This window comes from Lepidothrix coronata, unplaced genomic scaffold, assembly GCF_001604755.1.
Source record: "Lepidothrix coronata isolate B3197 unplaced genomic scaffold, Lepidothrix_coronata-1.0 Scaffold96, whole genome shotgun sequence".
NCBI lineage: Eukaryota > Metazoa > Chordata > Aves > Passeriformes > Pipridae > Lepidothrix > Lepidothrix coronata.
The window spans coordinates 1,068,925-1,085,307 of record NW_016690276.1 but is presented as its reverse complement, the minus strand read 5'-3'; the positions used below and the strand labels follow the sequence as shown (position 1 = coordinate 1,085,307).

The 16,383-nt window shown below is 39.2% G+C and overlaps 1 protein-coding gene across 4 annotated transcripts in view; it reads right to left on the bottom strand.

The window, feature by feature from the left end:
• The window catches only part of BMPR1B (bone morphogenetic protein receptor type 1B), a 256,353-nt gene that overhangs the window by 20,440 nt on the left and 219,530 nt on the right, over positions 1 to 16,383 (bottom strand). For all 4 annotated transcript variants that reach the window (XM_017822263.1, XM_017822265.1, XM_017822262.1 and 1 more), the window contains 2 exons: positions 10,033 to 10,191; positions 592 to 694 (listed from right to left, as the gene is read on the bottom strand). In XM_017822263.1, coding sequence (XP_017677752.1) covers positions 592 to 694; positions 10,033 to 10,172 — 243 coding nt within the window. In that variant the 5' untranslated portion in view covers positions 10,173 to 10,191. The remainder of the gene's footprint in view (positions 1 to 591; positions 695 to 10,032; positions 10,192 to 16,383) is intronic.

The following is a 16,383-nucleotide window of genomic DNA, read 5'->3' as shown; positions in this document are numbered from 1 at the left end:
TGCTGATTCTGGTCTCATGGGAACCTGGGTAAAATACCTTCCATGGGCCTTAATGATTAGATCATTCCTATACTCATATGAAACCATTTAAGGTTAACATGAGGAAAGACAAACACTTTAGAGCCACCTTGCTCCATTGCCCATACCCCTTCCATTCCTGCAGATAGTCTTCCATCAGATGATCACCGTACTTGAAGGGAATTTCTGGCACCAAAAATCCAAAACCTAAGTGTAACTGCATATATATAAGACATAAAAGTTGCTGCAGTCTATCAAATGATATCTAACTAACTTCAGCTACCATGGAGACTTCAGGAGTTAGACTGCATTCGTTTAAATACAAACTTCCTCTGAGTGGGAGTGTTACTAGTAACAGCAGTGCCAAAACCAAAAGCAGAAGTTGTTGTCAGGAGCAGCTACGGTATCATGTTTTGGGGATACACGTGCACTCCCCTCTGCAATCAATGCGGATCTACTATCTGCCAAATGAACAGAAGTGAAAAACATGGACACAGTAACATCTGCTGACCGCACTTTAATTGAAAGCTATCAAAAATTCAAGCAACACTCTGGCAGGAAATACTTCCTTACCCGACACTGGAAGTCTGAGCCCTCTAATCCAAGACATCCCTTGGTGACTAAATGTCCACCAGACTCATCTTCTTCTATTATAGTGAAGCAGTAGCCATCAGTGCTGAGGATTGGAAAGAATGAATCAGAAAAAGGCACTGAAGTGAAAAATGTGCTGCTCAATATTGTTTTAAACTTTGCTCCCTGCAAGGCAAATCTGCCATTAACAAATCAACATACTAAGGCTGCTGCGGATCAGCTCTTGCACACACAGAGGATGCTGCACCTTGGAGTAAAGGCACTTACCTTTCCAACATTTCACAGCTACAAACCCCACTAACAAACATCTTAATTCTCTGCCTATGGTCATTATTTTGTCAAGACTCTGGAGACGTGTACAGATGCAACCTTCAAGTTTACAGAAGGTCTGCCTTGTGTGTGAGAACAAGGCACGGATATTTACATCATGAGAAAGACCTAAAGGAAGAAACATTTTTGAGATACTAAATGTAAAATATTATTAAGAGTGATTTGTGATGCCTGTTTTAACCATATTATGAACTGCAACACTCTTGTGTATGTTCTTGAGTTATCATCAACACCCTTCATAATTGTTTACTTGGGTTATAAGCTTAAAGTGATCCATAATGCTTCCGTTTACAAGAACATGCACCAGGGAGGACAAGTATACTAACAGATGGCTAGATGGTGCTGGTGATAAATGTCCTTCCTTGATGAAGGTCAAATGCCTAAATGCTATGGAAAGAGGGGGAGGAGAGCACGGAAAGGGTGACTGCATTTTATTGAAACCACTGTACAGTTATTTCTCAGCACTCTGAGGGAGATATGTAATGTGTAAGAAACAAAAATTGACTGATTTGCAGGAAGAAGATCTAAAAATAAAGAAAAAACTCTTTAATACAAGACATTTAAGTCACATAAAAAGAAAATATTCTGTTATTTCCCCAGGAAAACAACACTGGTTATTATGTGCAATGAGTATTTTTCAGAAGAGAAACTCAGTTAAACCAAGGAAATACAAAGAAAAAGGTATTAGAAAACTTAAACACAGCAAAATTTCAGATGATTTGCTCCTTACTTGAGTCTAACAGAGCAACAAGAGCAAAGGCAATGAAGAGGCACAGTTACACATTTACGAGATAAACACAATTTGTAAGTATTAGCTACATGACAGAGATGCTGCATAGGATCATGTCAAACATTTGCTGTGGCATATTTTTATATTAGTGGTGCAGGGTCTAGCCACAGTAAGCTTATTACTTCAAATAATAATCTATCATGGGTTATTGACTTCTGGATTTGAAAAGTACCCCATTTCACATCACAAATTACTTTCTCGGAGAAGCGAGTAATGACTTCTACCCTTCTTTGACATTGTGCATACAAGGAAGGCAAAGGAGACAGTAACCCTTCTGGGCAACTACCACCTTGATTTCGTTGCTTAAGCTTAAAATACAGGAACAATAGGATTGCCAAGAGAGACTGTAAGGAATCCATTAGAGTAGAATATTATATTCGATTAGATTTTATTTGTTTGCATGGTGCCTTTGATTCAAAGTAATGAGTAAATTTAACCCAGGGGACAGAGCAACAAAACAATACATTGCAATCAAGTGAAACACAAAAATGAACTCGACTGCTAACAGTTCCCAGCAAAAAAAAGCCCTAACTCTCCGTTCATCAAATAAAAGCAAGGCAAGGAAAAGTCAAATTGTTTGCAAAAGGGAAAGAGAGAAACAGAAAAGTCAGCAGTTTTAATTCTATTTTTCTGACTTGTCATGGGACTCTGATTCTTAGCTCATTTCTGAAAATTAAATTCAGGCTCCTCAAGTACTTCAGTTCCTCTGAATATTTTACTCCAAACTGAAAAAGGAAAACAAAATTAGATTGGATAGAGCAAAACAAAAAAGTTATAGATGTCCAAGAATAAGGATAAATCATGCTCCTTACAGACAATCTTAAAATAATGAAGGAAAAGTGAGAGAAAGAAACAGCAATGCTGAGCAGAATAAACACTGGTACTGCTTGTTTCTATCTCTAAGGAAAAAAAAACACAAAAGTTTTCATGCAATGTAAGAATTCATTGTTTTTGAAAATTTCTGAGGTGTTTGGGTGAGAGGGAGAAGTGACTCTTCTGAAAAGAAAGAAGTATCTCCTAACTGCTTCCCCACTCCCGCCCCTGATCTGTTCTCCTGGTTCACAGGACATAGCCCTGCTTTACATACCCTGATTACGCTATCTTATACCTGCCTATGGTAGAAATGAAACTGTTCTTACTAATATAACAAGTCAGAAACAAGTCAGCTGACTCTGCATCATCTCAAATTTTATGTTTATTTTGGTGACTGCACGAGTAGAAACATCTGTGCATCACCTGTACATATATATACGAATTATATATATGTATATATACACGTATATATGTGTATATATATATACACACATATATATACAAAGCAGTACAAAAATCCTATTGTCCCCTTCCTAGCAAAAATTTGTAGTAGAGAACTATTATTTTCTTAAACTCTGCAATTTGAATTTTGTGTAATTTGATTCTGCAAATGGTGTGTAAAGACGGAACTCAGTGTGATGTTGCTGAATACATCTGGATACACATCCACTAACCTCCTCCACTAAAGCATCACCTTATTAGAGTATGGTGCAGGAGAGTGATTAAATACATTTTGGATGTGATCACTAATAAGCACAGGTTTGCTATGTCACATATTTGCCAAGAGTGAATTTTTACAGCCAAGTCAAATGCCAGGAAAATAGAGGGAGTTAACAGCGGAAACACTGACAGACACTGATATAGAAGGTGCTGCTACAATTAAAGATTACCACAAAGAAAGCAATGGTCTTAACTCAGACCTTTACTAAATGTCAGAAGACAGGAACCGAGGCCAACAGCTTTGCATCTGCTCACACAGATGTCCTCACTGGCCAGCAGCCATTTCTCACAGAAGATGTGATTCCTCAGCTACCAAAACTTGACTGCTGAAGATTTCCCATCCGGCTCTGTGTGTGTGTGATACAGCTGAGAATGGCAATATATAACCGTGAAAAGCAACACCTTTCCCTCATTCAGTGCCCATCACAGACAGACAGGTTAAGTAACTTGATGAAAAGATCCCTTATCTTTAATTTTATTTGCAAAAGAGTCCATATGAGTATTATTACTTTTGTCCACTGCTCTTTATATTCCTCATTTTGATATCAGAAAGAGCAACAGCATCTTTTAATTTCCATCCAAAGCAACATGACAAGTTTCTGCACTGATTTTAAAATGATAAAAAAAATGTTAGATTGTATTATGTACAGAAACTGAGAATTCATATTCTTCTGTAAAAACTGGCTGAAATAATACAATTTGAAGATTGGCTGACTCCCAAATTGCATCTAATTCACATATTTTGTCCTTCACTTAAGGAAAATGATGAAGGCCAAAATTAGCAAAATGCTGTCTTTGGACAGCATCCATAAAATAAAGAGTCATTATAAATGTGTTCAATACAGGGTCATTTTTCAGAAAACACAATATAGTTAGCAGTTGTACATCAGGGAAGTAACATGAAATAAAGTGAGAAGAGCATTACACAGTTGTTGAGCCAGATGCATCTTCAGATGTTTGCACAACTACTCTGAAGGCAAAGAGAGACTTACAGGTGCAACAGAGCAAAGAAGGTGGCTCACAGCGGGCCACAGTTTCTGGCCACACTAGCCTCCAAGACGGTGATGCTGTTCCTACCATGCATGCTCTGCTGTGTATGGTACCTTCTGGCTCTCTTGGTGCTCAATGATGACCTGACACACAGTGAGAAACGAGGGTACCCAACACATCCTAGAGGAGCTAGGACATTACCTATTACATTTTCATATTGTTATTTATAGGCCCATCAATCAATATTTTCTTTATACTACCTGCTCATAGCATTCTCGAAGGAGTGAGACATTACTAAATGTATCTTGCATTGTTTTACTAAATCACAAAGAATATCAAACAGTTATTCCTGACATGCAGGGTCACACCACAGAAAACAAGCCATTATGCCAATTTGTGAGGGAGATCCCTAGAAACCACCCAGGCTTGATGCAGAGTATATGAGATTTGACAGATCTACAGACCTGATGGTCTAGTGGTTAGGGTGGAGCACTTTCACCGCTGCGACCCGGGTTCGATTCCCAGCCCCCCGGGCAGATGGAGCTCGTCAGCCCTGTGAGGCAATCCATCTAAGAGAAGGTCACTCTAAACAAACCTACGTCCTGAGACCCTCACTGCCACTGTCCAAGCTCGCTCGGCCCCGGCAGATGAACCTCAGGATTAAAGGGTGGGCTCAGTTCAGCGCACGCTGGTCTCACCTAAAAAATCCACTGCGCAGGCTCGAAGGGTTAATGACCTTTCCCAAATCTTCGCTCGCGAAGACTGGCCATTATTATTATTATTTATATAGACCTGATGGTACAACTTGGGGTATGGTAACAGCACCAAGCATGGGTACTTCTGCGTTTTCACCAGGGCTCTCTAGCACCTTTCACTTATGTGCAAAATCTATCTCAGTAGATATAAGAACTATCAAGAAGAAAACAGGCAAAATAAAGATACTCATCTTCCTCTTTTCTTTTTTCCTTTCTCTTTTATTCCTTTCCTTTGTCTCCAAAATTTAAACACAAACCATATGTTTTCTTTTACTTGACCTTAAGATTACACTGCAGTTGAACTTGCATGACGTTGTTCTTCTTTAATGCTAGGACAAACTTAACATAGGTATTTGCTGTTATGGATTTTTTTTGTTGTTGTTTTTGTATAACTAAATTTAATATGCAAGGGAAGTTTTAGGTATTCCAGCAGTTTCTGCACAGTAACACCAAAGTACTCCCATACAATAAAAAACTATCTGAGAGTAACGCAACAGGTCTCAGTACAGAAAGGCTGGACTTCCATTACTATCTAGCTTAAGGTTTATATTAAATACCTAATGTGCAAGCAACACATGAGCAAAACTAAAATCAATGAACTTCTGGGGCACACTTGAAAAGTCTGGGATGTGGACTTTGAGCCACCAATGAGACACATGGCCCTGGCACAGGGCACAAAAAAAGACTGCGGTTTGCACAAATTTGTCTCTGTTGACCTTTAGTTTTTTGTTTTAATCACCAAAGGCAACTTAAATAACTCTGGTACAGCCCTGTATATAGGACTAAATTAAAAATAAACATAAACATTAAAAAAATTGAAAGGCTAACACGTAAGACCTTACCATAGCTCCTATATCAGAAAATGTTCAAGTTTTCCCTAAAAATTAAAGTTGCTTAAAAGAAAAGTTGCCTGAACTCAGTGCTTTGGTCACTGTCAAAGTCTTCTTTGTTTCACATACCAAATTACAAAGAAAATTCAACCATATCATCTGAAGGAAAAGGAGAACGAAAATAACATCGCTCAAGTGAATTATCCCCTCTAGTAACTCTGAAAAAGCAACCTAATTATTTTATTGCTTTAGATAACCAAAACTACCTCAAGACACCATTGGGCAGAAATACAATCCAGCAGGCAACACATAAGAACTTAAACTTTATCAGCCCAATCTTTAAAACTGTCCGCATTTATTTGTGCATGAAAATAGAGTGTGACAAGGCACCTAATCAGCCTCTGCTTTTACTGCAATCCCATTACAGTCAAAGCCAATTAAATGTAACACTACATTTTAAAATATGCAATTAATTATGACTAGACGCAACTGTCCATGCATTCACTTTGTATACACAAAACTTGAAATGGAACAGTAAAACAAGGTCCTGGTTGTGTTCAAAGCAGCTTTGACCTTCTTTACCAAAAGTCTCTTACAGATCGCACAGATGTTCAGAAAGAAGAATAAAGTTTCAACATGCTGCAGTTTAACACACCCTTTACAAGCAGAGGATTGTGAGCCTTCTCAAAAAATCTTAATTGTCAGGGCCCTGAGTACACTAATGATCTTCGGTTGCCAAGAGTGGCCCCACCTGAGACCCCCTTTTCGCCTTGACAGATTCCCTGCCCAGGGGCTCCATGGAAGCTGAGGTCTGAGCAGTGGTACAGGAGTGCCTGTCTCCAGATCACTACCAGCCATGTGAAGGGCCACTGAGGGAGCTGTCTCTGCCTGTTGTATTCAGATACCCTTGGTGAAATGGGGTCCTGGTGAGTGAGGATTTGGCCAGCCCTAGTATCAGCCTCAGCTCCTGGCTTGGCCCCCCTTTTGCTACACCCTGACATGAATCCTCCCTTGATGAGCTGACCCTTTAGTAGATCTTCCAAAACTTGTTGTGCTCACATAATGCACACTCTAACTAGATCTACTTCTTTTCTGTTAAGATAGAAAACAATCTGCCTTTTAAGCTGCAGTGTTATCCTTAGCTCCCTACAGTAATACTGGACTTCAGCTGCAGAAGTATAAAGGAAGGGAAATTTTGTATAGGAACACAGCAGGCTGCTAGAGGATTTGATGGAGATATGGTTAAAAATTGGCTTTTAAATTTCTAAAGTACAGTTATGGAGAGGATTTTAAATGGCCACCAGATGTCCTCATTTTTATATAAACATTCAGACTACTATGGACAGGATCTATACTTAACAGATGAATACCTGTGGTAGCAGATAAAAATCTTCATTTGAGATGACAGACTGCCTTTTATGAGAAATTTCAAATGGTGAATGGTGATTGCAGTAGTACTAGCTATTCTACTCCGAGAGTTTTAATTTAAACACACCTGGAAATGCTTTTCCATTGAACTTTCAGACGTCCTTGCTCCTGGGCTCACAAAAGGTTTCACTGCTTTAGTAAGAACCCTGGTAGGGACAGTGCTCTCCAGAGCACAAGCCTTGCCTATGGATGTACTCAGTGAATTTCCCTGGCTTTGCCACGCCCTTGGGTGCCCCAGCACACAGTGGCTCATCCCTGTCAGGCTCGCAGGTCCAAGCACAGCCCAAAGCTTAACAGATAGAGCTGATAAGAGGTTTGATTTTTATTTTTTTTTTAAATATCAAATGCAAAAGGCTTTTATTGGCTAAATCTGAGGCAAGTAGATTATTAATTCAGTAACTTTTAATCCGAAGCAGTCAATTTATTCTTCAGGCAAACACTGCAATCAATACTGCCTGAACTTCAAAATTGGACAACTTCCTTTATAGTGAGGTTCAATGATGATTCCTGAGCGCTTTAAAACTGTGCCAACAGTCATTCAGGCTAGGATGAAATATGAAAGTTACTGCCTGGTTAGTAGGATGATCCCAAAACACAGGGAAAGTGAATAATTGCTGCTAACATGGTTGGTTGTGCTCAAATCTTTTGAAACCTGGTCTCAATCCAGCCAGCTAACCAGACACCTAACAACTACTCTTTCCCAACAGTAGACTTAGGACCTTCTTCTCTCTATAACATCACATTTCACTTTTAATCCATAATTCCAGCTATGTAGAAAGGAGTTTAAGAAAGAAACAATTACAGACTAACAGTTAAGAAGATGTAGGGAAAACAAGGGGTGTTGGGTCCTTCATACCTCACTGCAGCTCTCACACCAAGGCAGTGGGATCAATAGCAATGATCACCATCATGAACAGGATTACTGCTGACAAGCCATGAAGGAAGGGTATTTAAATTGATTTGTTTTGTTTTATATTATTCCAAACTCCCTCCTCAGCAATTTTTCACTTATGCTGTTGCTCACTGGGCAAGTGGCAAGGTGGGTACTGCCCAAGTGATGCACAGGACAGGAATGAGGAGCTGACCTAATGCAAATCTCCTGACTGTTCCCATATTCCTGGACAGAAAACTGACTAATATTTGATGGGTAAATTCCAGTTTTGTTTAAATTGGAAAAATATTTTTTTCACTAAAGTAGAACATCAAAACCTGAAATCTTCAAAGATTATGAGACAAAAGGGGTTACAATTTTTTGTTTTATTACCACTTAACTGCCTATCCATGGGTATTGCCTAAAAAAAAAAAGTTTGACATTTGACACCATAAGGGGGACTCTGATGAGAATTTCTTTAAAGCATTGCACTTAAGGAAACACGCACAGATCCATTTTAATAGAACATTATTCATAGTTCCTGGTACCATGAAAAATAATGAATGTCAATGACGCCTACAAAGCAACGTGCAACAGCAGGCCTACCCAGCTGGGGTACAAACCTTGTTCAATTGGCTCTTTAACATTGATCCCTTTGTGCTTCCCAATTCATGGACTTAAAAGTCATCTGCAACTTCCCTGTTCCTGTGTGTGTGAGACAGCACATATGAAAGCTGTTGCTCTTGCTGGGCAGGAACAGGAAACAGCTGATTCACGCTGCAGGGGATCTGCAAATTGATATCAGAGTGGGCTTTTACAGCTTTTTAAACTGACTGTCATGTGAGAGCAGTTAAGTCTAACTCCTGTCTAGAGCAAGGGTTTGTAGGAAGACGATAGACAGGGGAAATGGTATTTACAGCTGTCACCAAAACTTTGGCTATGGCTGATAGGGTGTATCTCCAAAATCATACTTGCTCTAAATATTCAGAAAAGTTTAAATTCCTCATATGAAACATAAAGAGCTCAGCCCAACTTTGCTGCAGCTGAAGCAAACTGTAACCTGCATCTTAAGCCAAGACAGAGGTTTTTGACCAGTACCTTCATTCAACAGCAATTTTATGTGTCCGGCAAGAGCTGTTTTTGAGTAGTGGAACAGCAGCTTGGTTCCACCACAGGTACCCTCAGTCACCTCTGCTTGCTTCAGCCACTGTCAGTGCAACAAAACAGTTGACACTGCAACAAGACCAATTCTGAACCTTCAGGGAGCCTGTGCACATCTGTATGTGCCTCTCCTCCAGGGAGGCAGAGGAAGCAGAATTCAACCCAAATGAGAAATTTGAAGTACTCCAAGCCCAAAACAAAACAGAAGACTATAGCTAGTATAAGAAAATACACAACGCTTCACATCAAGGTAAAGACTGTTTTCCTTTTAGTATGGAAACAAGAAAAAAAAAACCCAAAGCCTTGAGGACCTACAGAAAATAGCTCAGCTATTGCAAAGATGTGCGCAAAGACCAGAGTTCTTATAAATGGTGTTCTATTAAGAGTGATTATAAATTTATAAGCATTTACTGACATTTCCATATATGTCCATCAAGTCTTCTCTCATTAACTGCATGTGCCTTTAAAAACAAAGTTCTGCCTTCAGAATATTTCATATGCAATGTATTAATACAAGTATTATCTAAAATGATAAATATCTATATGCCCTAACATAAAAATATAAATACGCAGCTGATATCTAGGTAAAAATTATCTCTGATTTTTAGACACAATGTACAACAACTTATTTACACATTACCGCTTAAACAAAAACTGCGACACCCAACTCGGGATTGCCGAGCTACTGCAAATAGGTTTTCCCATGTTTCATCACCAAATACATATCCCACAAACCTGCAGGTGCTGTTGACTGAGTCCTCGGGGCAGTGGTGGTGGCACTGACAGGACAGCTTCTTCTGGGGAGGGGCAGGTGCCGTGCTCTCACCGTCTTTTCTGGTCTCCATGCTAAGCTTGCCAGAACTTCGCAAGGGCATGTTGTCTAGAAAATTAGCTCTAAATATAAGAGGGGGAAAAAAAGAAACAGTTCTAGGCTGCATTGCAAGACTTGAAATGAAGGTTTTAATGTGTTTCTATCCATCAAAATTTGAGACAGTTATTTGAGACAACAAATAACTACAGAGTCATTTTCTGTAGGCACCTCTGGAATGGTCACCATGTTTGAGGCTTATGGGACCTTGGTGGTATTAGATCAAAGGTGCTGATGTTCAAGTTCTGCTGCTGCCAAGATATATATTGTGCTTTTATTATTATATATTGCGTTTTTATTATTATATATTGCACAGCACAGCTTTTCTTCTATTGCATTACACAGGTCAAATCCTTGGTTACACCTTTGAGCTTTCTTTATCTCTACAGCACTTGGCACAATTCTACATCCACTGAACCCCATAAAAATCAGTGGGATTTATGGTACTCCAGGCAGGACAGAACACAGGCATACAAATTAACAAATATTTAACAGAAAGTGATGCTCTTTCCAGTTCAACAATACTTTCTGTGACTGAATTGCATAAGCACTACTTGGAAAACAAGGAAAAGGGTTAATTTCTGTAAAAAAAGTCTATAAACAAAGTAAAAGACAAGAATGTGTTTTAGAATGAACAATGTTGAAATATATGGAGGTGATTATTTATAAAATATCAGAGTACTGAATCTCTATGGAGCTGGTGAAGTACAGCTGGAGATGACGGTGATAGGCTAGGAGCTGTTTAAGCAACCTTCCCCAGCCTTCAGCTCTACTCATAAATATCAGCTTTCAGTCCTTGCGAATGTTTTAAACCTCAAAGACAAAAATGAGATTAGCATGAAAAGCTTCAACTGGCAGTTCCTCACTTTCCTTTTGGTTCCCTGTAAGAAATCTTACTAAAGGGTCATTTAAAAACAGCTGTCTCCAACAGAGTAATTGTAGAGCAGGCTTGAAATTCTTGGTTTACTGTTAAGTCTTTAGAAACAATTGGCGTTATAATTATTTTGATTGGCTCCTGAACTGCTGCTTTGACTCTAAAATCTTCCCTAAATCTCCATCATCAGGACTGATATATTGTGGAGCTGACAGAAAATTCTATCCTATTTAGCTCCCCACAGAGGGATGGAGTGGGCAAACAGGCAGAGGTAATGGGAACAAGTAGCTACACTTCAGAGCTTGGATGGCAAGAATAGGCTGAAAGATTCTGAAACAGTGAAAGGCTGGAGAAAGCTCAGGGCTATTCAACCAGTCCATGCCTTTAGGAAGACTAACAAAGTCCAGCCTGTGCTCCTGGGTGCGTGGGACCAGCCAGTGCCTTGAGCACAAGCATGCACATCATGCCTCCCAGCTGCATACCTGCATACCTCTCCTCTCCTGTGCCAGCTCTGACAAGAAAGTCCTGCAAATGGATAGGCACTGAGAACAACTGGTAGACAGGCTTTAATTTTCTTCAGTGTAACAGGAGACATGCAAGCTTATCCCTGGCCAACTCGGAAAAAGCTGCAACTTGTTAGCTCTGGGGAAAGTGGGGCTTTGCACATGAGAACATTGCATTTAGAGAAGCGTTAGCTTTTTTGAATATCATAGCCCTTCCACTCCTTACATACTTCCTGCACAAGAGGTACATTAATAATATTAAGGGGATACACTTGAAAGAGAATCATTCACCATACCAGACTAATACACCTATGAAATACAAAACTCATACAGCTTGGCCTTTGCTCAGTACCTATGCATCCCACAGAAACTGACTGGAGTTTTGATTAGCTCACCTTTTTTTAAAGTCAAACCAGAAAATTAGTTACAAAACATACACAAACTGTGGGCTTGTAACCCTTGTGCCCAACATTAAGATCTAAACTGGATTCATGACACAACTGGATGTCAAAGTCCCACTTGGCAAAATTAGAACTAAATGCATTAGTTCACTCAAGATGCACTGTGTATCTATATTGTTGTGTACTTGTAGCTGTACCATAAGATGCAGTAGATGCATAAATTAAGAAAAAAAATGCACTGTTTTTTGTTTTTTATAATATCATGATGATACCTTCAAATGAAGCCTGTGTATAACAAATCAACAGATGTTTGCTCCCTGGATCACAAGATTAGGGATTATGTAAATTCTCTTTCAATCAGCAATTTTTATCTGTATTGCTCTGAATGGGGAATCTTTGACTATTAATATTCCTGTCAAGGATTTTCAGACTTCAAGCTCATGAGGCAACAAAATGAACTTCAAGCTCATGAGGCAATTGAGTGAAATAGTTTGCTTTGTGCATCATTTCCATGGCTCTTTCTACAAGCTATCTGCAGTTTCAGCAGGGATCTTTCCCCAGCAAGGAGTACAAAGACAAAAGCATTTTACATATAGCAAAGAAAAAGGGAAAGGTTTAATTACACATTAGATCGTGCCTGAAGATGTTAAATTTAGACAGCTAAATACCTTCCCCACAATATATACAATTGTAGATCATTCCTTTTTTCAACAAATGAATAAGGCAGCCATATTCCAGTGCAATCTACACCCATCCCTCATCAGGGATTTGATCATGAATAGCTCCTGCAAAACTTGCTATAAACAACAATAGCTTACACTCCTAGACCTGGTTGTACTCTTGGATATAATAAAACAAGTGGAAGTTGCTGAATTAGAATCAAATATCTGAAGTACCATCAAAGAATCACAGCTGGCTATTTAGAAACATAGTTTGTTTTTCAGAAAATGCAGGACAAGTAGGCTGGCATTCAAATTTACACTTTCCAAGAGTGGGAAGTAGGAACATAGCCCAGCATTTTGCTTTCAGCTAATGGCCAGGGTCAAAATTAGTGCAAAGCCATTGCAGTTCACTGTCGACTACATTAAATTGAATAAAAGTAAAAGAGTTATGAATAAGACCCTTTCAATCGAGCTATTTTCTGTCTTCTACAATGAAAACGTCTTCTCACTCTATTCTCTTGCTCCTTTCATGCCTTAATTTCCTGGCTGCTAGCTAAAAGGATGGGCAGAGCTTTTGTCACTGAAATTCAGATGTCTCTCCAGCAGATAACCGTAGAACATGTAAGAACTCTCCTCCCACTCAGAGTTGAGTTTCAACAAGGTCTTTTGACCTCTATGTCTGCTTGACTTTAGAGCAGAAAGATTTTCAAGCAGTCCCTTCCCCAAAGTGTAACACGTAGGAAGAAACCCACATGAGCTTTCCAGCTTGGCAACAGGTTGCCCCTGATTTCAGGCGTGAAATGCACAGTTTGGGATGGTAAGCAGCTTTCTCATCTTGCATTTGCTTCTGTGCTGTAACAAGCACATCTTGGTCAGGCAGCCTTGGCTCTGTCTAGGGATTAGAAGCCTTTTGGGTTTTGAAAGCTCTCATAAGGAGATATATCCAAGAACCCTGAAAGCAAAGGATTTCAGGCTATTTAAGGTTGGCTGCTTCTTTGCTGTAGCCTATTCTCTTGCAGTCTGCTTATGGTCAGCTTCCCACTGAACTGAGCACAGCTTGGGAGAACTGCAGAAAAACAGTGGTATCAAAAATAAGGTTATTGTAGTCTGCTGAGAAACTTACTAACTGCACCAGGGAATTAATCAAAAGAGTTGAAAGCTTGAAGGTCACCATTAGAATGGTATACCTTCATGAAATTTAGTTGGTTTTCTCAGCTTATCTCTCTTTTTCCACTAAAATTCACCGACGTGTACAAAGCACCTTCCATGACAAGGACTGGCAGTCAGCCACCATGGCTTTTACTTTCCTCTATAGGACTGGGACCACTGAAAACTGTGATGTGATGGCCTCTGTTATCACTCTATACCTGAGAATTGGGACTGTGTGCAGCACGCTGCTATTGTGTTTTTTCCAAATGTGTGTCTGTCTCTCCATGCTTTGAGCTCCTTTATGGAAAGGTACACCTACAAAGATCCTCAATCTAGGAAAAGGAAAACAAGGAAAATAAAGTGCTGTAAGATGAAAGTCATTCTCATAGTCATTCAGGATAATGCTAATGTCTAGTTTAAAGCCCTATTAACCTCCATTGTCAACAAATCATCCTATTTGTATATATTCTTCCACTTTGCTTCCCATCCCTCCTACACTTCATGGTAATCTGTGAGCACTAAGATTTGCATCCAAATACTAACTTTGTCATGTGGCAAACTCTTCCATGGCATTTCAATTAGTTTTGCTACGATTTTCTTAAAATGACTGAGACGTGATTACAGATCTCCACTCCTCAATCACAATGAAGTAACTACCAGGATGAATTATAACATGGTTTTAAATAATGTTGTTGTTTATTGGTTTGACAGGTTTGTAGACAGTGGTACCTTGCACACAAAAGGAAAATCACCTATTTAAGCTTTGCATCAATTCAAGTAGGTGCAAAAAAAAAAAAAAATCTGGTCTAGAGAGCCCATCTCTTAGTGTACATTCAGTCCTCAAGATCTCTGCCATGGCTGCCAACGAGTACTTCAGCCCCTGCCAACCGTAGCCATAGTTATGTGATTTGGACAGAAATTTCCCCACTAGAACCTGGAAAAAGCCCAGTAACTCATTTCACACTGGCTCACAGCCATCAGATGGTAATGACTTTTGGGCACTGCTCTGATTCAACAAGTCTGGTAATGTAGGAGGTGAAAAGCTCTTTATTCTGCTCCTCTGCATTCTGTAGTTTAAATCTTAAGCCATCCTGTTCCCGGAGGATGAAGAATTAGCAATAGTTATCTCAACAGACTGATTTCTGTGCCACAGCTGTGTGATTTATGTGCTGTCTATGCAGTGAGAAAGCAGATCTCCCATGACCTTGCATGGGTTTGTCAGGAGTAAAAGTCAGACTTGCTCCTTCCCAAAACAGATGCTAAGGGCCACCAACAAGCATTTTCAGGGAAAAAAAAGTGTCAGAGTCCGTGCTTACATCTTTCGACTTAGGGTATTTGAAGCCTCAGATTGATTCAATATCATTCATTCATATTTTCCCAGTCTAATAACAACATCTGGCTAGCAACAGCACCCACTGACTGAGAATGATGCTTACTGCTTCAGAGAAGGTACACACCTAGGAAGCTTTACACATCATGGAATAGCTTTTTCAGCTGCTGCTTTGGACTGGAAATTAAGGATATTCATACAAAAGTGTCTGAACAGTAACTGAAAACAAAACAAAGCAACCCACTCAAACTTCAGAAGAAAATCAGTCAATTTGATGGAAGTGTTAGAGGGAAACTTAAAACCATTAGATGGCTTCATTTATGCCCTGCATTAATCTACATAGTGCACTTTTCCTCAAAAAAGTCTTTTATTAAAATACAAAAGTATCTTGCAACACCCTGCTAGAGTCTCCTATGCCATATCATAAACCACAACCTGATGACTTCCTCCCAGGACACAGTTATACCATCAACATGATTGTTTTAGGAGAAGGGGAAATAAGTAACTGCTAACTTGCTCTACTTTACAGTCATCAGATAAAAGAATTTCCATGGGATATTTTTTGGCAAATAGTCAGCAATGAAAACACAGCACAGTTAAAGAACTTGAAATAAATTGCACCTCTTAACTCAGCCTGATCTACTGTGTAAAATAGTCAAGAGGTAACAGTAAAACACTTTTTTATTGGTGATAAATATATAACAGAGAAGGAAAACTGGATCAAGATAGTTTCCTTTGCTGGATATTCAAGGCTACAATAAAACTCAAGAAAAGATCAGATGTTGACCTGCATATTTTTGATCTAAAAACACAGTAAACAAAATCTAGCAGTAATACACCAGAAAAATGAAAACAACATGCTTTCCTTTTCAGCGTGTGACTATATTGCACTAGTAAGCCCAAACTGAGGTTGGTATCAATTAGTGTTTGAAAATAGCTGTACCTTGATATATATTTACTGTAATAAACTGACATACTAAAAAAATTGTAGCACTGTGGGGTTTGTGTATGATTTACACCATTTCCCACCTACGCTGGATTTCCTGTACACCAAAGTATATATAGAACCTACACATTGCTCCTTCTTATCTGTATATTTCCAAATTTGGGGTCATTTTGCTTCTATTCATGATGCAAATAAAGTTTAAAATATATTGTACTTTTAAACAATCCATCAAGGTAGTTTGCTTAAAAACTGTTTCTGTCTATACTCATAGAATGGCAGATGTCTCCTCAAGTTTGCTGACAACAGAAAGCTGGGAGGAGTGGTCGATATCATAGTATGGGCTGCAGCCCTTT